The sequence below is a fragment of the Pithys albifrons genome, chromosome 3, assembly GCF_047495875.1.
Source record: "Pithys albifrons albifrons isolate INPA30051 chromosome 3, PitAlb_v1, whole genome shotgun sequence".
NCBI classification, from domain to species: Eukaryota; Metazoa; Chordata; class Aves; order Passeriformes; family Thamnophilidae; genus Pithys; species Pithys albifrons.
In genome coordinates this window covers 12196512-12222994 of record NC_092460.1, presented here as the reverse complement: position 1 = coordinate 12222994, position 26483 = coordinate 12196512, and the positions used below count along the sequence as shown (strand labels likewise).

General features: G+C 45.6%; 1 protein-coding gene and 1 pseudogene across 1 annotated transcript; both read right to left on the bottom strand.

Annotated features, from left to right (window-relative positions):
• Nucleotides 1-5102: 5102 nt before the first annotated feature.
• Nucleotides 5103-9745, bottom strand: LOC139669204 (PHD finger protein 7-like). The gene is made up of 10 exons (XM_071549651.1): nt 9703-9745; nt 9274-9365; nt 9087-9164; nt 8806-8930; nt 8566-8728; nt 8079-8479; nt 7807-7925; nt 7528-7635; nt 7231-7377; nt 5103-5365 (listed from the first exon to the last, which is right to left on the bottom strand). Exons 1-10 carry the CDS (start codon nt 9743-9745, stop codon nt 5103-5105), a joined length of 1539 nt encoding a protein of 512 aa, XP_071405752.1.
• Nucleotides 9746-13082: 3337 nt separating this feature from the next.
• LOC139669203 (nucleolar protein 8-like) lies at nt 13083-22760 on the bottom strand (annotated as a pseudogene).
• Between the last annotated feature and the right edge of the window lie 3723 nt (nt 22761-26483).

Below are 26483 nucleotides of genomic sequence, written 5' to 3'. Positions count from 1 at the left end.
CATTACTCACTTTTGCCTCTGAAAATGCCCTGGATTCTGAATTCCTAGGCACCGTAGTCCTGCACAGTGCCTGACATGAGCCATTCACTAGAAATTGCACTGTCCTGCTCTTACCTTCTTTTACACCTGACTTCTCTGTGTCTCCAAAGAAGGAAAACTTGAAACCACTCGGCTCCTGAGCTGTGTTATTCCCAGAGACAGGTTCCAAATGGTCAGGTGGGGCAGAGTCCTCTGCATCATCTTTGTCCCAGGGTATTTCCTCACGTTTCTCTGATTGGCTCTTTGAAGATCCAAATAAGTCTTTTAAATCAGCAGCAATATCATAATAGACTTCTTCAGACACTTGAGGCAGTTTCTCACTCTCTTCTTTCTTCTTCTTCTTCCTTTTAGCTTTACTGAAATGGGATAGTTGGAGGACAGTAACACAACACAGCTGTTTTTAAAAGAAAGAGCCACCTGGCTCTTGATGTTTTCCTAAACTCAGCCATGCACATTGATGAGGAGTTCACTTTTAAGGGAGAGAGCAGTGCAGGAGAAACATCTGAGCTTTGATTCTAAAGGCAGGAACAAGCCTCCTTTTTATTACCCACATCATTAAGGGACTTTTCACTTAACATGTGGTAGTTCATAAATGAAGATACTTAGGACAGATTTCTCTTCTGGCAAAAGAAATGTTAAGAGCTAATATGCCTTTTCACAGGATAAGAGCTAATAAACTTGTCTCTTGAAAACTTCTCAAATCTTCAAGTCCATGACTTGACCTTTCTCACCTTCAGTGAGGACAGAAAATGGCATGCAGAGAGTAGATGGACTACAAAGAAAAGATGACACTGCATGCCGGTTTTAGTGCTCACAATTCCTATTGTATATTGATTTCCGCAATCACAGGGAGGACTAAAGAGAAAATAGCAGTCTGCGTAGTTTCAAACTCAGTCTGCTGCCATAGGCTTCTCTCTAAGGGGAGAAACATCACAACTATAGTTACCAAGCTGTAATATTACCTCTCCTTTTCTGTAGTACTTGGTTTCCTTTCAAAAACTGTGTGGTCCTGTCTGGTGGGATCGTAACGGAGGGCATTAATGTCTCTAAGAAAATAGAAAGGCAAAGAGAAACCATGAGACACTCTAAAGGCTCAAATGAAAGCTACCCCAAACCTTTACAGTAGGATACAAATTCAAATTGGCTTCTTCACCAAAAACTCTCCAAAATGTAATTGACATTTAGAAAGTCCCTGCTAGTCAGTGCCTGGGAATTCCATTAAATACTGACTTCAAATACACACAAGAAAGGAAGTACTTTCCTCAGCCATCTAGGCAGAAATTTTGGTTAGGAAACACCGGCAAAACTTAAGCCTCCCTAAAACTCCTTCACTGATGGCAGATGATTCATACTTGAATTTCTTGGCACTTGTTGCTGTTTTACTTGGCTTAGGCTGTTCCAGGTTGATTTTCAAGAGGCTTCCCAGTATCTGCAGAGTTTTCTTTTTCTCTGCAGCAAGTTCGTCTTCCTCATCTGCCTTCAAGCTCTTTGTCTCTGCTAAGATAACAAGAAATACATTATATTTTCCCTGCTGAGCCTGTGATATTTGATGCATAGTATCACTATAGTACTAGCAGAGCTCACGTCTATCAACACATCGCTTCCTTTATCTAAAAGCTACTCAGAGACTTTGTGCCTTGCACTGTAGAAAATCTTGGGTTAGAACAGTTCTGGGCATCTATTTCATGTGAAGGCCAGATCAGGTATTTAACATGTTTCCTGCTGCTGTCATGTAACTGCAACCCCTCTGCCACTGCTGATGCTCTACAGAAGATCACATGAAAGCAATGAAGGGAATAGCAGAGTGAGGCTAAATTTAAGTTTCAGAAAGAAATTGAATCCTGAAAACTGGGTTAATTTCTTTTTCTTGGGGGTGGATATTCAAACTTTTTCTATTTTCAGCTTTTCTGCCTTCTGCTGCTAAAGAAAAAAAATGACCCTACTTAAGACTGCCAAATCAGCCACAGGCTGCAGGATGGCTACAAAACAAACAGTTTAAATGAATATAATGATCCAAAAGGGGGTTTTTCTAAGTCACCGCTTACCCAGTTTTTCAATGTGGATAAACACATTCTGATATCATGCTGTATTAAAAATAGTCTCAAATGTTGTTTTATTAGGCACATGTGCCTCACTCAGCTGTTCCAAATACTTTTGCAGCATACACCTTTAAGAAAGCACAGCCACCCCTGGTGTTTCCCATGCAGAGCCACAGCAGAGGTGGGTGGTTTTCTTTTAAGGGATCACCAAAGAAGCCAAAGGAGGCCATAAGGTGCTTCAAAAGCTGAAGCTCCATGATATGGCTCCATTACTACCAGTAACCAGGAAGTATGGGCAGCTTTACCTTCCTCCTCACTGTCACTCTCCAGGAATCGGGCGTCCATGCGGAATCTTTCATCGGTGCCAAATCGGGACTGCAGCCTCAGGAGCTAAACAAATGAAACAAGTGCTCTTAAGCACTGGAGGAGGAAATCAGCAACGTTCAATCCCCTTTTTTTCAGACTTAATGAGAACATACCAACATTTTTTAGCTCCTGGGGCCTTCTCCAGGAATTTCTTTGGATACAAAGATAACACCACACATTATTTCCTCCATGGCCACTCTTTCCTCTGTTGAAGGGAATTCTATTGTAAATTGATAAAAACCATACTCAGCAATAATACAAGCCTACCAGTTCTGTTCCTCTGAAGTGGCCCTATAGACTCTCAGAGGAAAACTAAATTCCAGTGATGGGTTCACTCACTTCTTCCCCAGCTTAGCCTTCAAACTGTGGTTAAATTATGAATCGTTCATCGTCCGTGTTGTCTTGCTCGTTCTCGTTGCTCTCAAACAGTTTGCCTGAAGGCTTGGGAGCAGATTTATCCTTTGTTAAACAAAAAGGAAAAACAAAAGGAGGAGGTTATTAACATCTGACAATATAAATCAGTACCAATTTTGTGCGTGTACTTTCCAGTTTACCTTAAAAAGTGGATTTCCTGCACAACCCTGTGCATTTCCAGCACTGATCAATCTACTGCCAATCTTACCTTGTATACACACCTTGTGCAATTCTGGTTTATAATTATAAAATTAAAATTATGATTGTTCAATTTGACCACAGGAAAAATATCCACATAAAAGGTAGGAAGATCGTCTTAAAAATATCAATGGCTAAATAACGATAATGGTCCTAATCTCACTACAATTACAAGGAAAAATCCCAACAAAAGCAAACCCAATGCTTTAAAGTTTTAGCAGAGATGCGATTAAAAAATGTCATAGGTAAGAAGTTCTATTTGAGAAAAAAAAAGTATTAAATTGTACTAAACCATGGCAGTAAAATCATGAGGAGTCTGCTAATGATAGTAAAGACGAAGCCTTACACAGTTCTTTGGAGCTCAACAAAAACAAGATACTGCCTTAGCAGTTCATCCAGTCTCAGAAAGAGCAGAATACTTCTGTACTGCTCAAGCCCAATCTCCTCCCCAGCCTTTGCCTAAAAGCAGAGGAATTTCAACACTAATTATACAGAAGTTCTTTCTCTTCTAAGTTAGAATACCTTCTATACCAATCTCAAACTCCTTCCAAATTCTCCAAGCTCTCAAGCTTTCTCAGATGAATGGTTAAGTTCTTTCAAACCTGTCTGATGTTAATTCAAAACTTACCTACATTTCTCTGGCACTTCACTAGGAAATCTAATCTTCAGAACAAAAGGCATGGTCACACAGGGCTTTTGCCTAATAACACTTACTTCTCCAGGCATATTTCCCAAACTTGCGTCTTTTTTCAACGTCTCATTTTCCGTGTCTGAATCGAATAGGATGTGTTTGTGCTTCCCTGCTGGCTGGCTGTCCTAGAAAAGGGGGAAATGTCAGGTCAAACACAGCAAGTACTTGCTGCAGTCATACAGAAGTATCTAAAAGGTGTTTCCATGACCTCTGCTATTCCTCCTGCAACTCCAGAGGCATTCCAGGGACGAGGTATGCAGGATTTTATATATACTCAAAACTGGCAATGTATCAGAAAATCCAGACTATGATTTTTAGGAATCTTAATTCACATACATTAATTACCCTTTTCCTTGTACTCTGGACTATTCAGATAAAAGTTGTGAGTGTAATTACCAGATTCGAAAGTGCTCCTTGAATGAGTTTCTTCTGGAGTTCTCTCTCCCTGTGTCTCTCCTCCAGAGCCGCCAGCCTCCTCTGGTTGTCCTGTTCCTGTTTGTCTCTTGTAGGTTCCTTTGAAGCAGCAGCATGAAGACAAAGCTCCTTATCTTCCAGAAGGCCTGTCTTCCTGTTCTCACATGTATTAGCTTCACATTCTGCCTTTATTGCTTACATTCATCTTCATCTTTTAGGAAAGCAGTTTTGGGGTCTTCAGTTTTGGGCCACCCAGTTGAGAACAAGTAGGGTATTGCTTGGGGGGAGAAAGGCCAGGAGTCCTGTCCAATCGTTCTCTTGCTGATAAAGGCGATTGGCCAAAGACAATGTGCTCGTAAAGACAGTGAGGCAGGGACTGTGTGTTGGAAAGCTGGAGGGAGCCCACGGAGCAATTCAGCATGAAGAACATGTGGCCACAGTGCCCATCTCAAGTTTTTTCCTGCAGATATCTGGGTAAGCATCTGATCGTTTACACAGCAGGCATGCTGGAAGGGCGAGAGTCAATGGCACCAGGAATGGCACCTCTGCGGGGCTGTGGGATTGACTCCAAGGGCTGCTCTGTGACTGCCTGGATGAAGGACAGGGCTGGAGGCCTTGGAGAGGATGGGCCATTGTGGGCACAGGTGTCCCAGCAGGTGCCTCCTGCCCCAGCTGGGCCCGGCTTGCTGAGGAAAGGAGGGCCCCAGCCCCGGGATGGCTGGATGGCTCCTGCCTCCGCTGCCACCACTTCCAGCCCTGCACTGGCCATCCTGACAGCCCCTCTGCCCGGCTGTGGGAGGGGAACTTTGGTCTCATCTGGGTCACTCACTCCGGGGGCTTCCTCCTTGCCCTCTAACATGGTGCCTGCCAGTGGTGAGTCCCTGTCTCACCGTCCCACTGGTGAGCACAACTCCTGTCACTTTGTGTTCTCACGTCTTCTGTCAGGGCAAGGTCTTGACTGGCTGCGTGGATTTCGGGAACCAGGGCAACGTCTTGACTGGCTGCATGGATTTCAGGAACGACCCTGCTGGCGGGAGTGGTTTCGCCTGCGGGATGTTCCCAACGTGTTCTCCCTTCGGTTTCGCCTCCCAGCACTCGGTGCAGGCGGGCAGCTTCTGGGGTGGGGCCTTCTGGATAGGCTGGATGAATCTGAGTTTTGACGTTGGAGGGAGCGGTTTTGCCTGCGGGATCCCCCTGACGATTCCTGGCGGGACCTGCAGCTCCCAGTACTTGGTCGTCTTACAAAGCTTCTGTCATGACGACTTCTTGACCGGCTGGATGGATCCGCGGTCTGATGTCGCAGGCGGGGACGTTTTCCCCTGCGGGATGTCTCTGTCACTTCCTCACTGGAGCCGCGACTCCCAGCACTTGGTGATCTCGCACGCTTTCTGTCACGTCGACTTCTGGACCTGCGAGATCGATCTGGGGTCTGCCGTTGCTGGCGGGGACGTTTTCCCCTGCGGGATGTCTCTGTCACTTCCTCACTGGAGCCGCGACTCCCAGCACTTGGTGATCTCGCACGCTTTCTGTCACGTCGACTTCTGGACCTGCGAGATCGATCTGGGGTCTGCCGTTGCTGGCGGGGACGTTTTCCCCTGCGGGATGTCTCTGTCACTTCCTCACTGGAGCCGCGACTCCCAGCACTTGGTGATCTCGCACGCCTTCTGTCACGTCGACTTCTGGACCTGCGAGATCGATCTGGAGTCTGCCGTTGCTGGCCGGGACGTTTTCCCCTGCGGGATGTCTCTGTCACTTCCTCACTGGAGCCGCGACTCCCAGCACTTGGTGATCTCGCACGCCTTCTTTCACGTCGACTTCTGGACCTGCGAGATCGATCTGGGGTCTGCCGTTGCTGGCGGGGACGTTTTCCCCTGCGGGATGTCTCTGTCACTTCCTCACTGGAGCCGCGACTCCCAGCACTAGGTGATCTCGCACGCCTTCTGTCACGTCGACTTCTGGACCTGCGAGATCGATCTGGGGTCTGCCGTTGCTGGCGGGGACGTTTTCCCCTGCGGGATGTCTCTGTCACTTCCTCACTGGAGCCGCGACTCCCAGCACTTGGTGATCTCGCACGCCTTCTGTCACGTCGACTTCTGGACCTGCGAGATCGATCTGGGGTCTGCCGTTGCTGGCGGGGACGTTTTCCCCTGCGGGATGTCTCTGTCACTTCCTCACTGGAGCCGCGACTCCCAGCACTTGGTGATCTCGCACGCCTTCTTTCACGTCGACTTCTGGACCTGCGAGATCGATCTGGGGTCTGCCGTTGCTGGCCGGGACGTTTTCCCCTGCGGGATGTCTCTGTCACTTCCTCACTGGAGCCGCGACTCCCAGCACTTGGTGATCTCGCACGCCTTCTTTCACGTCGACTTCTGGACCTGCGAGATCGATCTGGGGTCTGCCGTTGCTGGCCGGGACGTTTTCCCCTGCGGGATGTCTCTGTCACTTCCTCACTGGAGCCGCGACTCCCAGCACTTGGTGATCTCGCACGCCTTCTTTCACGTCGACTTCTGGACCTGCGAGATCGATCTGGGGTCTGCCGTTGCTGGCCGGGACGTTTTCCCCTGCGGGATGTCTCTGTCACTTCCTCACTGGAGCCGCGACTCCCAGCACTTGGTGATCTCGCACGCCTTCTGTCACGTCGACTTCTGGACCTGCGAGATCGATCTGGGGTCTGCCGTTGCTGGCCGGGACGTTTTCCCCTGCGGGATGTCTCTGTCACTTCCTCACTGGAGCCGCGACTCCCAGCACTTGGTGATCTCGCACGCCTTCTGTCACGTCGACTTCTGGACCTGCGAGATCGATCTGGGGTCTGCCGTTGCTGGCCGGGACGTTTTCCCCTGCGGGATGTCTCTGTCACTTCCTCACTGGAGCCGCGACTCCCAGCACTTGGTGATCTCGCACGCCTTCTGTCACGTCGACTTCTGGACCTGCGAGATCGATCTGGGGTCTGCCATTGCAGGTGGGGACGTTTTCCCCTGTGGGATGCCTCTGTTTCTTCCTGACTGGAGCTGCTACTCCCAGAACTTAGTGGTCTCACACATCTTCTGTCACAACGACCTCTGGACCCACCAGGTCGATCTGGCGTCTGCCGTTGCAGGCGGGAGCAGTTTTGCCTGCGCGATGTCCCTGTTTCTTCCTGGCTACGTGTGCGACTCGCAATACCTGATGGTCTCACGCGGCTCCTGTCATGGGGACTTGTGGACCCGATAGGTGGATCTGGGGTCCGATGTTGCAGGCGGGAGCAGTTTTGCCTGCAGGATGTCCCCGATTGTCTCTGCCTGGGCTGGCGCTGCCCAGCACTTGGTGTTGGCACATGGGTTCTGTCACGCAGAGTTCTGCGCTGGCCCTGTGGATCTGGGGCCTGACCTTGCTGGCAGGAGCCATTTTGTGTGAGGTCAGGCCCAGGACTGGTGGAGGAGCTGCTGTCCTGTGTGCCCAGGTCAGGGATGTCCAGCTCTGACTCATTCCCGGGGGCTGTAAGGGGAAGTGGGAAGGTCAAGGGCTCCCCAGGCCCAAGGCAGGCTGGGCCAGAGCAGTGCCCCCAGCCCTCCTGGAGCAGACAGGCTCTGCCAAGCCATCCTGGCCACCTGATGCCAGGCCCTGCATGGCCCCAGCCCAGGGGCACCTGTGTGCTTTGTCTCTTACCTGTGTCCAGAGGAGCACAACTGCCACATTCCCAGCTGGTTGCGCTGTCTGTCAGGTTGGAGCAGCGTTTGTGGGTACCCTCGGCAGCACAGGAGCTGCACAGGAGCATTTCCCAGGGCCTGGGGAAGCAAAAAGATTGATGGCCGTGAGGACAAAGTGTCAAAAGCATGGGATATCTGGCCAAGCTCTCCTTCAGGCTCCTTCTGCTTTCAGCCCTTGCCAAGGCACAGATCCTCTGCAGAGCCCCCCACGGCCCCCCTCTGGCAACTTACCCCTCTTCCTCTGCCTCCTCTCTGCCTCCTGGATAAAGACACTCTCTGGCATTGCACTGGTGGTGCCTCACTCCCAGGTCCCTGAATGCATTGCCTTCCTCCCATAATGGCTTTCTGACAGGGAAAAGGAAAACTGATGAGCTCCGCCTGCCCTGGCATCTGGCAGGTGAGTCCCTGCCCTTTCCACTGTGCCATTTCCAACTCCTGTGAGAAGCTGAACGTGGCCCTCCCAAAGCAGTGCAGGGCCAAGACTTGCAGCCTCCTGTGTTGTGAGCCAGGCAGAAGGACACCAACCTGAAGGGGATTCGGATCCCCACATTGAACATATCCATGAGAAATTCCCGATGGCCTCTGCAGAGGGGGCACTGGAAGGCTAAAATACCTGCAGACAGAGCCTGTCCCTGCAGGAGAAACAAGCAGCGCTGAGTGAGGCCCTGGTGCTGCTGAGCCCCTGCTGTTCCCCTGGGTGTGAGGAAACTACTCCTACTTGGATGCAGTCCCTGTGGAACCAGGTGCTTTTGCACTCTGGGCACACCATGGTCTTGAAAGTCTTTCTGTCCTCCACAGGCTCCATGCAGATGAGGCATTGGGTGCCTGGCTCGAGAGTCGCCTCCACTGCCTGCTGTGGTCTGTGTGCAGGGCAGTAGGAGCTGGGGACACAAGAGATGGGTGGGGTGAGAAGTGCTGGGCTCCTCCCCGGTGGTGGAGAGGAGGGGGAAGGAGGTACCTGTACGGTGTAATGTACTGGGTGACACAGCCAGCCTCCTTGGCACAGGGCAGGTGGAAGCTCAGGTCACACTCCATTTCACAGCAGGTGATGGTGGCCCCGCTCTGGCCACAGATGAAGCAGCGCTGGAAAGAGCACAACAGCCCCATCAGCAGCAGCCCTGGGGTCTCCTCCTTGTCCCAGAGCTGTTGGCAAGGGCTGGTCTTCCTTTCTTGGAGTCTGGGCTAAGCTCCAGCAAACCTCGCCTGGTACAAATCTCCCCGCTCATGTCAGGCTCTCACCTTCTGTGCCAGCCGGTGGACAGCCAGTAGGATATCCTTTGGGAGAAAGCCCAGGAATCCTACCCGCTCATTCCCTTGCTGATGAAGGAGAGTGGCAAAAAACTGCAGGAAAGACGATGCGCTCGTAAGGACAGAGTGGCAGGGACTGCGTGTTGGAAAGCTGGAGGGAACCCAGAGAGCAACTCACCAGGCAGAACATGTGGGCACAGAGCCCACATCTCTCAAGTTTTTTCCCACAGATGTCCGGGTCAGCCTCTGATCGTTTACACAGCAGGCATGCTGAAAGGGAGAGAGTCAATGGCACCAGGAATGGCACCTCTGCGGGGCTGGGGACAGCATCCCTGTGGGATTGACCCCAAGGGCTGCTCTGTGACTGCTCTGTGCCTGCCTGGATGAAGGACAGGGCTGGAGGCCTTGGAGAGGATGGGCCATTGTGGGCACAGGTGTCCCAGCAGGTGCCTCCTGCCCCAGCTGGGCCCGGCTTGCTGAGCAAAGGAGGGCCCCAGCCCCGAGATGGCTGGATGGCTCCTGCCTCCCCTGCCACCACTTCCAGCCCTGCACTGGCCATCCTTGACAGCCCCTCTGCCCGGCTGTGGGAGGGGCACTTTGGTCTCACCTGGGTCACTCACTCCGGGGGCTTCCTCTGTCCTGTCTGACATGGTGCGTCTCAGCGGTCAGACCCTGACACTGGAACACTGAGGTCTGCTCCAGACTCTTCTCCGCTGGCTCTGAAATACGAGAGAGGCTTCTGCCCCTCTCCCCCTTCTCTTGTCCAGTCAAGGAACACCACAGTCACCTTGAGATGCTCCTTTGCTGATTCTGAGAAGTGCGAGGTGGACGACGTTGCAGCACAGGCTGAGAGCCTGAAACTGTGAGGCTCTCCCTGGGCAGCTCTATCCTCCTCTTCCTTCTCCTCGCATTGTCAGGTAACACTGACACAGGGCCTGAGCCCAGAGTTCCCTTTTGTACCCTTGGCCCCATAGGTCACAGTGGCCACTGTGACATCAGCAGCGTGCACCTGGAATATGGGCGGGATTGGCCTCAGCCCCCACCACCCACTGTGACACCTCCCCTCGGCAGCCGAGGTTCCGAGGCAGGTCTTATGTCAACAATAATAGAAAGCATAATTTGCCCCCACCTTAAATTCAAAGCTGTGAGGACAGTTATTAATACTATGTTTAAACAGGAGGGCAGTTAAATTCCACCCTAACATCCAATCCCATCAGATCTCGGAAGCTCAGCAGGGTCAGTCCTGGTTAGTACTTGGATGGGAGACCTCCTGGGAACATCAGGGGCTGTAGGTTGTAGTCCTGAGGACTTCACTGTCACAGTCCAAGCTTGCTCGGCCATGGCAGATGATCCTTAGGACTTAAACGGTGGGGCCAGTTCTGCGCACCCTGTGCCTCCCCAAAAAAATCCACTGTGCAGGCTGGAAGGGCACACCCACATGAGGAGAGCCCTTCCCAAATCTTCATTGGTGAAGCCCAGCCACACGTACAAATTTAAACACATTATAATCTCTTAAAATTACTTGTTTGAGGTGAAAATTTGATATAGAAGTTACTGATTTGACAGATGTATCAACAGTTACTTTCCTGCTGTTTCAAATGAGTCACTTTACCTTGATTTATTTGCAATAGAGGCTGAATCTTACTTGCACTACCTTAGTCCAGTGCTTGGTCCAGCCTGAGAGACAGCTGGGAATGTGACAGTTCTACTGCTCTGGACACAGGCAAAAGGCAAAGCACTCGGGTGTCCCTGGGCTGGGGCCAGGCAGGGCCTGGCAGCAGGTGCCCAGGATGGCCTTGGCAGAGCCTCTGCAGCACAGGTCTAAGTGGACATAACATACAGGAATAGATATTCATTTCATACCAAGCATACAACACCAGCAACATCTGTCCCCTGTATTTATAAATATAAAAACTCTATAAAAAAAGTAAAAATTCAGCTCTGTGAACAAATACAAATTATTCATTTCATAAACCTGTTATATATGCATGTAAATATACATACATATTTATGCACATACGCATATATAGATGGGTATATATATATGTCTATTATGTATGTATTTTCATTAACTTCTGGGAAACTTTCACCCTAGAAATAACACAGTCCAAATATTTGTAAATCAATCTAAAATATGCTCTCTATTATGTTAGGCAGAATACAAGTTATATAATCTTACAGAGAAAGAGGTATCTGTTCTTTCTCAGCCTTCAGCAGTGGAGCCAGAGGACACAGCAGAAGATCTTCATTATATGATAGAATTACCAGAAATCGAACAAAGCAGCACGTCACATTTAAACCATATGTATATATGTATTTCTATATGTATATACATACATACAAAACCCCAAAACATGGAACAAACATCAAACTGAAAATAAACATGTCCCTATTTAGAAACAAAGTCTTAGCAGTTTTTGCCAATATTCTTTCCTGTTAGATTTTTGAAAGGGTTTTGAAAGTAACATTGTTTGGCAGCTTCTTCAAAGAAGAAATATGAAACATTTCTGATCAGTAAAATAAGAAATATTTATTGTTTTGCTTTCACTTTCCTTTTTGCATCCTTATGCTTCTTCCTGCATTCCTGGAAATATTTAAAATACAACATAAAATTATGAAAAAAATAATAATGATTAATACAAGTTTCTAGATTCACCTGTATTTTTACATACACTTAAGTAACTGGTCCTGTACATTACAGAGATTCACTAATTTACCTGACGGGACATCATAACATGGTGTTATGCACACTTGTATACTACAGAAGTTTAGTTCCTCGGCAATTACAAAATTGCCAGCCTTTCTAGAGGTCCTGAACTTAATTCTTCATGCAAATAAGCAGCCGTGTTCCCTCCTCATGCCCACAGTTACCAAGGAAGAGATGTTAAATACTCACCTCAATCAATAATCTTCGTCTATCTTCCCAACCATCTTGTTCTTCACTGAGATCAACTGATCTACAAAATAACTTTGGGCCCTCTGCCCAAAAAAGAACAAATTGATTTCCTTAAACACTTCTGAAAATGCTGCTGTTTGTAAAACTCATGAGCAAGACAGCAATCAAGTCAGAAGGTCTATCCTTCATATTCTTCCTATCATTCATAATCTCTTATCCCCCACAACATGATTGGCTCCAACAGAAATGCTCTGAACTACTGCCCTGTGTACTAAAGAAAACAAAAGGCAGCAGCAGTTAATATGCCAAGATAGGAACTGCAGTGAAATTGCACCTGTTTCATTAAGAGCTCAGCACCATTACCCCACATCTCCCAAGAAAATTCATGCCTGCTGAGGACTGAGGTCTCACTTTCAACAGGGCCTGTAAATCAGACAGGCTGGAAGATTTCAGTGCACTAATTGTATGAACACAGCAAGACAGTTCATGACTGTTACCTCATATGTCTCAAGAAAAAAACATTATTTGAGACTGTCCTGATAAGTTACTGCATAAAATATCAGAAGCAATTCTTGTTGTGGTCTGTGGAATTGTTCGAGGCTGTGAATGTTTCCTTTTGCTGCTGTTTTGTTTGTTTTTAAATACAAAATTCACTATATTCAGAAGAAAAAAAATCCACATTAATTAGAATCAAGAACGATGTGGACATATGTGGCTAATAAGAGTATTCGACACTATGAATAGTAACACCAGAAGGACAGGAAAAAATTAATGATGATATATATGCCTGAAAGGCATTTGTGATTTTTTTTTGGTAAGCCCTAAAAGGCCAGGTACATATTAGGCAATTCTCTGAAAAAAAATGGAAGCAAGACAGATGGTCAGCGTTTTTGTTACCAGCAGTTTGTCATGGGATTCTACCTCAATTTAGACCACAAATACGAATGAAAACTTGCAATTTATTTTTTTCCTTAAACCTCTCACCTGTGTTACAGAACAAATAACTAGACAGAACTTCTTCCCTGACTTTCAGTAAGACTTTTGAAAGAAACCAAAAAAGGAGTGACAGTGAGTAAGTTCTGTTGTACCTCTCAGTCGTTCATCGTCTTTGGAGAAGAAGAAAAATCTTGTACTTTCTCTTTGTGGCAAGCAAAGAAACCTGGACAAACACAAGGAAACTTTAACATCAAGAAAGTTACTGTCAAATTCCATTAATGCAAGTTAAAGCTGTAGTGCTTCAGAGAAACAGAATGCATGGAAGAACATTCCTCCACAGTAACCAAATACGGTCTCCTATAAAAAAGACCCTTTTATAAAAGAAAATTTACTACGTCTCTGACTTTTGGCCAAACCAAAACTGGTTTGGGTTGAACCAAAATTACCCACTTAATTTCTCCAGTGTTCAACCACAAACTCAGCTTTTGTATTTTTATACTCAAGGTCAAAGCAAATGGGCTGTTGGGATGTTTCACTGTTACACTCTGTGCAGCAAGGAATGGTTTTCCAGGATAACTTCCGTTGCTCAGAGATGTGGAATGAAGACAGCAGTTTCCCAGGACCTGAGTGCTGCTATTCTCACAGCAGCAAATTACTACAACCAAATAGAAAACAAATACAACTTGCATTTCTTGATCCTTTTCAATTTCTGATGCCTCTGGCTCATCACCATCCTCAGAACTGCTGTCCTGGAAACGTGGATCTTCTTGCCATGTGACTTTTGCAGGTTTTATTGTTTCAAGGATGTAGGGCTCTGCAAGATTATCACAATTGAAATAAAAAATCAGATTATTCCTCTACTTGCCAGCAAAAAACCCTACTTCCCAGTGAAGAACTTACATTGGAAAAGCAGATTTAAGAAGGATGAAAACCTCCCCCTCTCGGGCTTTCTGAACTACATCTCTGCTCAGGTATTTTTCACTTTGTTCTGGGGGTCTCTTTCATATCCTGAAACCTTTATTAGTGCATTCAGAACAGTGAATCCTTTCTGAAGTCAACAAAAATGTGGGGGGCTTGGTTTGTTTTAAATCTTTCATTTAACTTCACATGGTTTGTTTTGTTTCCTACCTTACTGACTGACTTAATTCAGTATGTTTTAATCTTGAGTGTGTAACACTTATATCCCCTATAGTCATGGGTCATTCAGTTTCAATTTTCTAAAGGTACAATAAGAAAATTAAGTAAATAATAAAGCAATCTTGAATGTTCTTGGTGTCAACTCCAGATTTGCTTTTGCTCACATTACTCCATTAACACACCTTTGATTTCAAATCTTGTTGGGTTGTGTGAAACTTTGACTTGGCATATCACCTTTTTCCCTGTCTGAGAAATGTAGGGGATGACAACAACGTCCATCACTGTTTAAAAAAAACAAATAAATAATCGTTCTTTCTCAAAACATCCCTTTCAAGATTCCTGGGGCGCAAGCTGAGCTACCACAATCCTGGCAAGTGTAACTGAAGATCATAATGATTCTGCCTCATTACTCACTTTTGCCTCTGAAAATGCCCTGGATTCTGAATTTCTAAGCACCGTAGTCCTGCACAGTGCCTGACATGAGCCATTCACTAGAAATTGCACTGTCCTGCTCTTACCTTCTTTTACACCTGACTTCTCTGTGTCTCCAAAGAAGGAAAACTTGAAACCACTCGGCTCCTGAGCTGTGTTATTCCCAGAGACAGGTTCCAAATAGTCAGGTGGGGCAGAGTCTTCTGCATCATCTTTGTCCCAGGGTATTCCCTCACGTTTCTCTGATTGGCTCTTTGAAGATCCAAATAAGTCTTTTAAATCAGCAGCAATATCATAATAGACTTCTTCAGACACTTGAGGCAGTTTCTCACTCTCTTCTTTCTTCTTCTTCTTCCTTTTAGCTTTACTGAAATGGGATTGTTTGAGGACAGTAACACAACACAGCTGTTTTTAAAAGAAAGAGCCACCTGGCTCTTGATGTTTTCCTAAACTCAGCCATGCACATTGATGAGGAGTTCACTTTTAAGGGAGAGAGCAGTGCAGGGGAAACATCTGAGCTTTGATTCTAAAGGCAGGAACAAGCCTCCTTTTTATTACCCACATCATTAAGGGACTTTTCACTTAACATGTGGTAGTTCATAAATGAAGATACTTAGGACAGATTTCTCTTCTGGCAAAAGAAATGTTAAGAGCTAATATGCTTTTTCACAGGATAAGAGCTAATACACATGTCTCTTGAAAACTTCTCAAATCTTCAAGTCCATGACTTGACCTTTCTCACCTTCAGTGAGGACAGAAAATGGCATACAGAGAGTAGATGGACTACAAAGAAAAGATGACACTGCATGCTGGTTTTAGTGCTCACAATTCCTATTGTATATTGATTTCTGCAATCACAGGGAGGACTAAAGAGAAAATAGCAGTCTGCGTAGTTTCAAACTCAGTCTGCTGCCATAGGCTTCTCTCTAAGGGGAGAAACATCACAACTATAGTTACCAAGCTGTAATATTACCTCTCCTTTTCTGTAGTACTTGGTTTCCTTTCAAAAACTGCGTGGTCCTGTCTGGTGGGATCGTAACGGAGGGCATTAATGTCTCTAAGAAAATAGAAAGGCAAAGAGAAACCATGAGACACTCTAAAGGCTCAAATGAAAGCTACCCCAAACCTTTACAGTAGGATACAAATTCAAATTGGCTTCTTCACCAAAATCTCTCCAAAATGTAATTGACATTTAGAAAGTCCCTGCTAGTCAGTGCCTGGGAATTCCATTAAATACTGACTTCAAATACACACAAGAAAGGAAGTACTTTCCTCAGCCATCTAGGCAGAAATTTTGGTTAGGAAACACCGGCAAAACTGAAGCCACCCTAGAACTCCTTCACTGATGGCAGATGATTCATACTTGAATTTCTTGGCACTTGTTGCTGTTTTACTTGGCTTAGGCTGTTCCAGGTTGATGTTCAAGAGGCTTCCCAGTATCTGCAGAGTTTTCTTTTTCTCTGCAGCAAGTTCGTCTTCCTCATCTGCCTTCAAGCTCTTTGTCTCTGCTAAGATAACAAGAAATACATTATATTTTCCCTGCTGAGCCTGTGATATTTGATGCATAGTATCACTACAGTACTAGCAGAGCTCACGTCTATCAACACATCACTTCCTTTATCTAAAAGCTACTCAGAGACTTTGTGCCTTGCACTGTAGAAAATCTTGGGTTAGAACAGTTCTGGGCATCTATTTCATGTGAAGGCCAGATCAGGTATTTAACATGTTTCCTGCTGCTGTCATGTAACTGCAACCCCTCTGCCACTGCTGATGCTCTACAGAAGATCACATGAAAGCAATGAAGGGAATAGCAGAGTGAGGCAAAAATTTAAGTTTCAGAAAGAAATTGAATCCTGAAAACTGGGTTAATTTCTTTTTCTTGGGGGTGGATATTCAAACTTTTTCTATTTTCAGCTTTTCTGCCTTCTGCTGCTAAAGAAAAAAAATGACCCTACTTAAGACTGCCAAATCAGCCACAGGCTGCAGGATGGCTACAAAACAAACAGTTTAAATGAATATAATGATCCAAAAGGGGGTTTTTCTAAGTCACCGCTTACCCAGTTTTTCAATGTGGATAAACACATTCTGATATCATGCTGTATTAAAAATAGTCTCAAATGTTGTTTTATTAGGCACATGTGCCTCACTCAGCTGTTCCAAATACTTTTGCAGCATACACCTTTAAGAAAGCACAGCCACCCCTGGTGTTTCCCATGCAGAGCCACAGCAGAGGTGGGTGGTTTTCTTTTAAGGGATCACCAAAGAAGCCAAAGGAGGCCATAAGGTGCTTCAAAAGCTGAAGCTCCATGATATGGCTCCATTACTACCAGTAACCAGGAAGTATGGGCAGCTTTACCTTCCTCCTCACTGTCACTCTCCAGGAATCGGGCGTCCATGCGGAATCTTTCATCGGTGCCAAATCGGGACTGCAGCCTCAGGAGCTAAACAAATGAAACAAGTGCTCTTAAGCACTGGAGGAGGAAATCAGCAACGTTCAATCCCTTTCTTTTCATACTTCATGGCAACATACTAATAATCTTTAGCTCTTGAGGCCTTTTCCAGGAATTTCTTTGGATACAAAGATAACACCACACATTATTTCCTCCATGGCCACTCTTTCCTCTGTTGAAGGGAATTCTATTGTAAATTGATATAAATCATACTCAGTAATAATACAAGCCTACCAGTTCTGTTCCTCTGAAGTGGCCCTATAGACTCTCAGAGGAAAACTAAATTCCAGTGATGGGTTCACTCACTTTTTCCCCAGCTTTGCCTTCAAACTGTGGCTTAATTATGAATCGTTCATCGTCCGTGTTGTCTTCCTCGTCCTCACTGCTGTCAAACAGTTTGCCTGAAGGCTTGGGAGCAGATGTATCCTTTGTTAAACAAAAAGGAAAAACAAAAGAAGGAGGTTATTTACATCTGAGAATATAAATCAGTACCAACTTTGTTCATGTGCTTTCCAGTTTTCCTGAAAAAGTGGATTTCCTGCACAACCCTGTGCATTTCCAGCACTGATCAACATGCTGCCAATCTTATCTTGTATACACACCTCGTGCAACTCTGGTTTATAATTATAAAATTAAAATTATGATTATTCCATTTCATCATGGGCAAAATATCCACGTAATGGTGTCCAGGTTTAGCCTAGCTTTTTACCAACTCTCGACTGGCCCCCCTTCCCCCCTCTCAAAAGCCTCCCCAGCAAACGGAAGAAACACTGAAAAGAAATTAACTCAAAAGAAACTGAAATGAATAAAAAGAAGAAATTATATTTTCTAACATTCACAATCACACTGTGTACACAGTACGTAGGATCCCACCCCCAGGGGAAAGGGAAAAGGGGACTGATCAACAAGAAAATTGGGAAGAAACAAAACCAAACCAAAAAAAACCCAAATGAAACAGACAAACACAATTAAAAACTTCAAGGAAGGGGAACAAGCATGAAACAATCTCACCCAGGACAGGAGAACCACCAGCAACCGAAGGGATCAGACTCCAGCCTCTCCCACCAGCAACCCCGGCCAAGGAAAAAGGGACAACCAAAACCAAAAACCCCTCCTCCCCTACTATGTGGAAGACACATGTGGAATACTTGTAACTTCCTTAGATACAGTGGTTACTGAGGAAGCCATGGGTAGAACCATTACAAATGGGCAACTCAGATTTTACAACAGTTAAAAAATTGCAAATTTCTGATTACATCAAGGAAGGTAAAAATGTCAATGGCTAAATAACGATAATGGTCCTAATCTCAATACATTTATAAGGCAAAATCCCAACAAAAGCAAACCCAATGCTTTAAAGTTTTAGCAGAGATGCGATTAAAAAATGTCATAGATAAGAAGTTCTATTTGAGAAAAAAATAAGTATTTAATTGTACTAAACCATGGCAGTAAAATCATGAGGAGTCTGCTAATGATAGTAAAGACGAAGCCTTACACAGTTCTTTGGAGCTCAACAAAAACAAGATACTGCCTTAGCAGTTCATCCAGTCTCAGAAAGAGCAGAGTACTTCTGTACTGCTCAAGCCCAATCTCCTCCCCTGCCTTTGCCTAAAAGCAGAGGAATTTCAACACTAATTATACAGAAGTTCTTTCTCTTCTAAGTTAGAATACCTTCTGTACCAATCTCAAACTCCTTCCAAATTCTCCAAGCTCTCAAGCTTTCTTAGATGAATGGTTAAGTACTGTCAAACCTGTCTGATGTTAATTCAAAACTTACCTACATTTCTCTGGCACTTCACTAGGAAATCTAATCTTCAGAACAAAAGGCATGGTCACACAGGGCTTTTGCCTAATAACACTTACTTCTCCAGGCATATTTCCCAAACTTGCGTCTTTTTTCAACGTCTCATTTTCCGTGTCTGAATCGAATAGGATGTGTTTGTGCTTCCCTGCTGGCTGGCCGTCCTAGGAAAGGGGGAAATGTCAGGTCAAACACAGCAAGTACTTGCTGCACTAATACAGAAGTATCTAAAAGGCATTTCCATGACCTCTGCTATTCCTCCTGCAACTCCAGAGGCATTCCAGGGACGAGGTATGCAGGATTTTGTATATACTCAAAACTGGCAATGTATCAGAAGATCCAGACTATGATTTTTAGGAATCTTAATTCACATACATTAATTACCCTTTTCCTTGTACTCTGGACTATTCAGATAAAAGTTGTGAGTGTAATTACCAGATTCGAAAGTGCTCCTTGAATGAGTTTCTTTTGGAGTTCTCTCTCCCTGTGTCTCTCCTCCAGAGCCGCCAGCCTCCTCTGGTTGTCCTGCTCCTGTTTGTCTCTTGCAGATTCCTTTGAAGCAGTAGCATGAAGACAAAGCTCCTTATCTTCTGGAAGGCTTGTCTTCCTGTTCTCACATGTATTAGCTTCGCGTTCTGGCTTTTTATTGCTTACATTCATCTTCATTTTTTTGGAAAGCAGTTTTGGGCTCTCCCGTTGCCGTTTAACGTGTTTCAGAGCCCCTGCAGCGTTGCTGTCCCTGTCACTGCTCTCACTGTCACTCTGATCAAGGCTGGGAGAGGCAGCTCCATGCTCTGAACTGTGGTCTTGTGGAGAACTCCTGTCTTTTTTCTTCCCCTGTAAACATGGCCTGGAAACAGGCTGATGTCTCTCATCTGCTGAGGAGGCACCAGGTGACGGTGCCTCATGCTGCTCACTGGGCACATTTTGTCTCTTTTTACTGCTGACTTGAAGTGCACACAATGGATGGTTCTTGGGCTGTCTTTTAGATGACTCCTCCCCAGAAGAAAATACACAAGCTCCAAGTCCTAAACCTACAGACCCCTTTTTTAACCCAGTACTGTCCTTAGTTGACTCTTTCACACAAAGGGACCCCATTCCCCTGAAGGGCTGATATTTCAAACGTGAATTATTTTGTCCCTTGGAGCTTTCCTTATTCTCCCCTGCTAAAATATCAGCCAGCACATCGTCAGGAGAGATGCTTTTTTTTTTTATCTGCAGGGTGACATTTAGGAAGTTTTGGTTTATTTGCATTACCCTTAGGATTTTCTTCAGCAGGGGACTGAGCAGAACTCTGTGCACCATCAGATTCCTCTGCAGGTGTCCCAGTGTTTTTGGCAGCCAATGCTTTTAAGTCATGTAAGGAAAGGTCTAAGCGGTAACAGTTTTGCATCATGGACTCATAGTCAGAACTGATTTCAGACTCCCCTTGCTCAGACTCCGAGTGAGAGCTCTCACTATCACTTGTCTCTGCTGTACTGGTAACTGCTGAAGTTTGCAATGCACCAATTTTGGATTTTTTAATTTTCCACTTTTTTTCAATGTGTTCTCCTTCTACATTTTGAGTTTTCAGTGATGAGTCATTTAACAAAGCACTTTTTTTGTTAGCTAGGATTTTTTTACTTTCCACCTTCATCTGTTCAGAATCTTCTAAAATTGCAGTTTTGCTGCTATTTGGATCTGGAGTTTTACCTTCAGCAATAATTTCATCTGTACCTGCTGAATCATAACCATTACCATATTCCACAGTCTCTTTGTAACTTCCTTTAGTGGTTTTCTTCATGGCATCTGGCTTGCTTAAGGACCAGTGACTACTGTATTTTAATCCAAAATCATCCCCAGCGATTTCCAAGGGGTCACTTTCAGTCTCAGCATTTCCAGCTTTCCATTTTTCTGTCTCTTTCTTTACCATGGCTCTGATCTCCTCTTCAGAATCAACATCACTGTCAGAAACACTCGTGTTATTTCGAGCTGTAACTCCACTAACATTCCTCTGATCTGATGATAAACCTTTGCCTGGCGTTTTACTATCCAGACTCCTCGATGGAGGCAATTTCAACTCGTCATTGGGTTTGGGGTTTGATCTCTGGCTGAGTTGTGGTGAGCTGGTGTGTTTTGGACGGGGCTGGCACCCAGAGGACAGAGCTGCTGCTCCATTCAGGGCCTCACTGCACAGTGGCCTCGGTTTTTTAGGTGGTTTCTTCATCCCAGAGAACTCTCCTTGTCGTTTCCTGTTTGCACTGACATCTCTCCCTTCCAAGTGCTGGGTGAGCTCAGGCACAGGAGCTGCTTGTGCCCGGTCTGGCTCCAGCTTCCTCAGGTTATGGCAGTACTTTGAGGGGTCATATTTCACAACGTTGGTCTGAGTTAAGGAATTAAAACAAGATTCCTCCAGCAAACAGACTCGAGTCTTTCTGAACAGGCTGAATTCTACACGAAAGGACAACAAGGAGCCCTTTTTCATCTCATGTCTTTAAGCAACTGACTTGTGCAGTCTAAGAAACTGCTCCAAATCACACAAATTTACTGCAAGACACACTTGAGGGATTCAGTAAATTGAGTCTGACATAGCAATCAAAATTAAGACTGTTCAGCAACTGTTTCTCCATATGACAGAAGAAGGAAGGGAACTGTGCCTATGCCCAGACAGTAGGAAAAGGATATTTTATTCTTTTGCGGATTCCTGAGGTGGAGGACAGGCAAGACTCTGCCAAATTTACCAACAACCCACTTCTATAGGAAAAGAAAAGTAAACGGTGTTAAACAAAAAGAGAGTGGAAGTAATCCTGGAACAGAGAAAGATGTTTGTTCTTGGATAACAGAACTACTAATAAAAGAACCATCTGTGACTAATTCATTTTTGTTTATGCTCTTTAGTGAGATATAATCGTACTGTGCAACTTAGCCAGCTTCCTTCTCAAAAACAACAAAACCCAAAGCCAACCAAAACCCCAAACTTCTACGACCTGCAAATAAAGAATGATAACAAAGTAGTAAATTTCTTTACTTTGCAAGTACTATGTCTAATATATGGCTTCTGGTTTATGAGTTAACAGCAGCCACTGCACAGACAGAATCACTATTATTTTGCTCTCTTCCCCTTTGCCACACACACACAAAAATCCCTCTAACACCATTCTGTGCTTTGCAAATAATTTTCAAAACTTTCCAATTAATATTATTTTTCCTGTCTTAATTTGCATGTTCAGTGATTTTAATCTTCCTCTTGTAAGCACGTGCAGACCCTAATCCTGAATGTGAAGCACAGAGAGCAGTTCCTGACAGCCCAGCCACCAAAAATTATGTGCTGTATAAAAGTAAGTCACACAGTCTCTTTACAAGCTTTTAAGGGTGACATGAATGTACATTATGCTACAGGCTTATGCAAATTCCCAACATACACAAGGAACAAAGCATTTCCTGATTTAACACCACGAGAGGGGACAAGCAGATCACAATTATTTCCAGTCACTGCAAAGAATCACAGAATCATAGAATGGATTGGGTTGGAAAAGACCTCTGAGATCATCAAGTCCAACCCTTGGTCCAACACCAGTCCCTTTACCAGATCATGGCACTCAGTGCCACGGCCAAGCTCAGTTGAAAAACCTCCAGGGATGGGGAATCCACCCCCTCTCTGGGCAGCCCATTCCAATGCCTGAGCACTCTCTCTGAATAACAGGAGCCTTCTCCTTGTCTCTACAGGAGGTATTTCTTCAGCCCACTTTTCACAACTTGGACTGTCACCCCCAATAATTACATGTCTTTACATAAGGCACAGAGATTTAGCATAAATTTAGATATAATGAGCTTGCTTTTTCTTGGTTTACTTCTCTTACACATCTCCCCCAGCATACCTTGTGTTCTGCCACCTCTGTACCCGGGACTGCTTTCATGTGGAAGTCCACAACTCCAGCCTTTTTCAGTGATTCCAACAGACATGCTTGGTTATTTCTCTGTGGCTTTTCTTTCTGCAGCTTTGCTTCCTCCCTCTCTGTGGCAAGCCTGTACCAAGAAGTACATCAGACATGGGAAAAGTACTCTACTAAATAAAGCCCATGTGCTGGATTCGAGCTGGCAGGGACCCCCTCCCACAGAACAGCAACCACCCACTGCTCAAGGAATCAACACCTTGACGTTCCCTTTAAGGGAATAACAACATAAATCACGTTGCAGTATCACACATGAATCAACACTCCACCACTCTCTATGAAAACTGAAAGAGTGTAGAAGATGAAAGCACAGCCATAATATTATCAGATAAACAGAAGAGGGGTAACTTGAGCAGCAACACGCATTTTTAAAAACTGATTTTTACCTGTGCAAAAAGCTTTCTTTGGCCAACTCAATTTGCAGTGTCCCTCCTTTCCATTTTGTTTTATTTAAAATTGACATGCCTGCAAAACAACGAGATGGGAAAATAAGTATTTTTTACGTTAAAGAAGCACAGCCCAGACTTCACTACACCTCCTTCTATGACAGGCTGACGTTTCTTTAGCGTGATATTACACCTCACTGCTCACTTGGTTTAAGTTTGTACCTGAAAGGTACCCATAAAATTGAAGCTTAAAGAAGGCAACAGAATAAAACAAGCTCTACCTTGACCACATCCTGTTGTGACATCAGATGTGTTATCAGTAAAACAACCTGGCTCAAAAACATCAACAAGTAAAAACCAGAAAGATGTACTTACACTTTCTAAGCTCGGCATCAGAAATGCTGACACTGACGTAGGCAAAAGTTTTCACAGGGTTCCCTGATCAATGACAAACATCCAGTTAACTTCTGTGTAATATCAGTGTTTCCTTTAAAACTGAAAATTAAGCTATTTTGTGAAAATAAAGTGACTCTGAAGCAAAAATTCCATTTCACGCTTCAAACTGAAAAGCAATGAACCTTGAAAAGATAAAACAAAACATACCCTGATCATCTTTTCTGGTAATAATTTCTGCATCCAAAACATGCCCAAACTTCTCAAATCTTTCCTCCAGTTCGGCCTTAGACACCGTATGGCCAAGCCCTCCAACATACAAACGCTTGGAAACCTGTTCCTTCTCTATGCCTGAAGTCAAAGCATCACACCAGGAACACACGCTCCGCTTTCCTGCGGGGAGACAACAACAGCTCACCGACACTGGCGCCGCAGGGGCCAGTGCGCCTGGAATGTCAAATTACGGGCAAATCGCTCCCCCAACAGCGCTCCCTGCTCTGTCCAGCGCCCGCAAACCCCGCGCTGCTGCTCCGCACCGGGGGCTGCCTTAAACCTCGAATCGCATCACCGGCTGCGCGATCGTGAATGGCAGCGGCTCGTTACCGCATAACCCGGGGTGCTCTATCGGAAGCATGGGAGACCCGCACAGACCCGACCGCGTCAGGAGCTGCCGAGGGACGCCCGGCAGAGGGGCCCGGGCCCGGCCCGAGAGACCCCCACCCGGCAAAGGGGGCCCGAGGAACAGCCCCTCGCCGCCGGCCCCGCCGCCCCCCTCCACCACCGCCGCCATGTGCCCTCCCCGCGGCGACACTCGATTTACCTTCCCCCCAGCACCTCTTCCCAGCTCTCACGCGGAAAGGGTTCCGCCTCGTTAGGCAGCCGGGTTCTCTGCAGGCTTCATGTTTCCCGCCGGTCAAGTGTGGTGGGAACACATGGGCTGGGTCTTGTGACGAAGGGCGCCTTGGGCGTAACCAATCACGAAGAAAAGCAGGGGCGTTTTCTGCAATACATGAGCAGAAATTAACAAAAACACAGGAGCAACCGCCAAAGCAACGCTTTTCCCATTCGTGTCTAACGAGGAGCTTTGCTACTGTCCCTTCAGCGGCGCCGTTCTTTCAGAAGGAGGGGAAAGAAGGCGCGACCGGCCGCCCCCCGCTCGGGAAGCAGCAGTGGTAGCGTCCAGACGCGCGCAGCGCGCGGGCTTGGCGCGCGTTTCGAAAGGCGCGGGGGGCGCGCGCCGGGCGCGGGAACAGCTGACCCGCCCCTGGGTCCCGCCGCCCGCGGCTCCCCGTTCCCGGCCGCTCATCCCTTCCGTCCCTCGGTCCCGCCGCCCGCGGCTCCCCGTTCCCGGCCGATCCGCTCGGTTCCACTGCCCGCAGCTCCCCGTTTCCGGCCGCTCATCTCTTTTGCTTTCAACCTCTGCATGTCAAATGATAGCAAATTGCAAATGTACTGTTTCCAGCTGAGCACAACTGGGGGTAAAATAGCTTTTCTTTGAAGCTGGAGCAGAGTCCACTTGAAAAGCTATAGGGAGAGCCACAGACGTTTGCAAATGAGTAACTGAATTTTTGGCCAGGTGATTTTACAAAGCATTGTGATTCATGAAACATATTTTCAGAGGGGCTGCATAATCCATTAGAAGAGCAGCCTGTGAAAGGGACCATCCCCATTGCTAAGATAACAATCACTAGGTAAACAGCTTATTAAAAGAATATCATTATCTTCCAAATCAGCAGAAAAGCAACATAGATATTTATGAATATATTTTAACATTTTAAAAAATTAACTTTTTAAAGTTGATTTTCAGATGATAATGGATCTCATTACACATTTCAAATAGAGTTAAAAATACAGGATGAGGATCCAGGGCTGAATCCTTTTACATTTGAACCATGTCTAGGAAGAGATGGGGAGGATCATTCACCCCACCTTGGCTCCAGTGCGTGTTGTAACACTCTGGGAGCACTTCTCATGTCTCGTTGTTGGACTCTTAGTTTTGATACTCCCTCAGCCTCTTACCTGGAGCATGTTTGGGAGTGCTGGTTGAGGAGCTGACAGCTCTGTGTGCCCAAAGGCAATTCTTCTTTTGGCAAATCGAGGCTTTCCAAGTGCAGTGTGTGTCTGCTAGAACAAAATACAGACCCTGCCCCAGAAATTTCAATATTACACACATGCACCACATATGTATGTTGGCCTGGCACGAGCAGGGACTGAAGTATAGGCAATCCCAGCAGTGATGTGTGAGGGTGGTAGTCAGAAACCCTATGGTTTACGTATGTGGGCAGGTCCTGTGACCACACATATGAAAACAGAGATGAGAAATCTGCAGGGTTCCTTATGCAATCAGTTATATATGGACAATTTCAAAATAGTAGCTGGGGATAAAAATGGAGAGCTTCAATTAATTTTTATAGCATTTCTTTTTTTGCTTTACTCCTTGTCTGCCACATGACCAGCTACCTCTCCAACATTTTTCTTCATGTTTGGGAACCAGGGATGTACTTCAGCACTTCAGGTGAAACTATAGTATATGCCTTTGCTTCATAGCCCCTCATTCATTTAAACAGTTAGTAGCTTCCAACACTGCTTTGTTTACATCCCAGAGTTATGGATGATGTCAAATCAGCCTTGATGAAGCACAAAGCTAACTACTGCTCAGACAGAAAGGGGCTGCAGTAAAGTATTATTTCAGTGAAACAAAAGCTTGGAGAATGCATATTCTGTAATTATTTTTTATATATATATCAGGTTTTGTCATAGAACAAATTAAGCCTCTTAAGGACTTTACCACCAATGTGAGATTACCAATGGAACAAGTAGACCTGCAATATTCTTACAGTCTCAGAAGGATTTTAGTTGAGACCTATAACTCTCAATAAACCTCTTCCTTCATCAGTCAAGACACATTTCCAAATATGGGTTTAGAAACTGTAATCATACCAAGGACAACCAATGAACTACATAGGGCCTGCATAAAATTAAAAAGTTAGTGCCCCCATCTTAGATATTTAATCCAGAAAAAAAC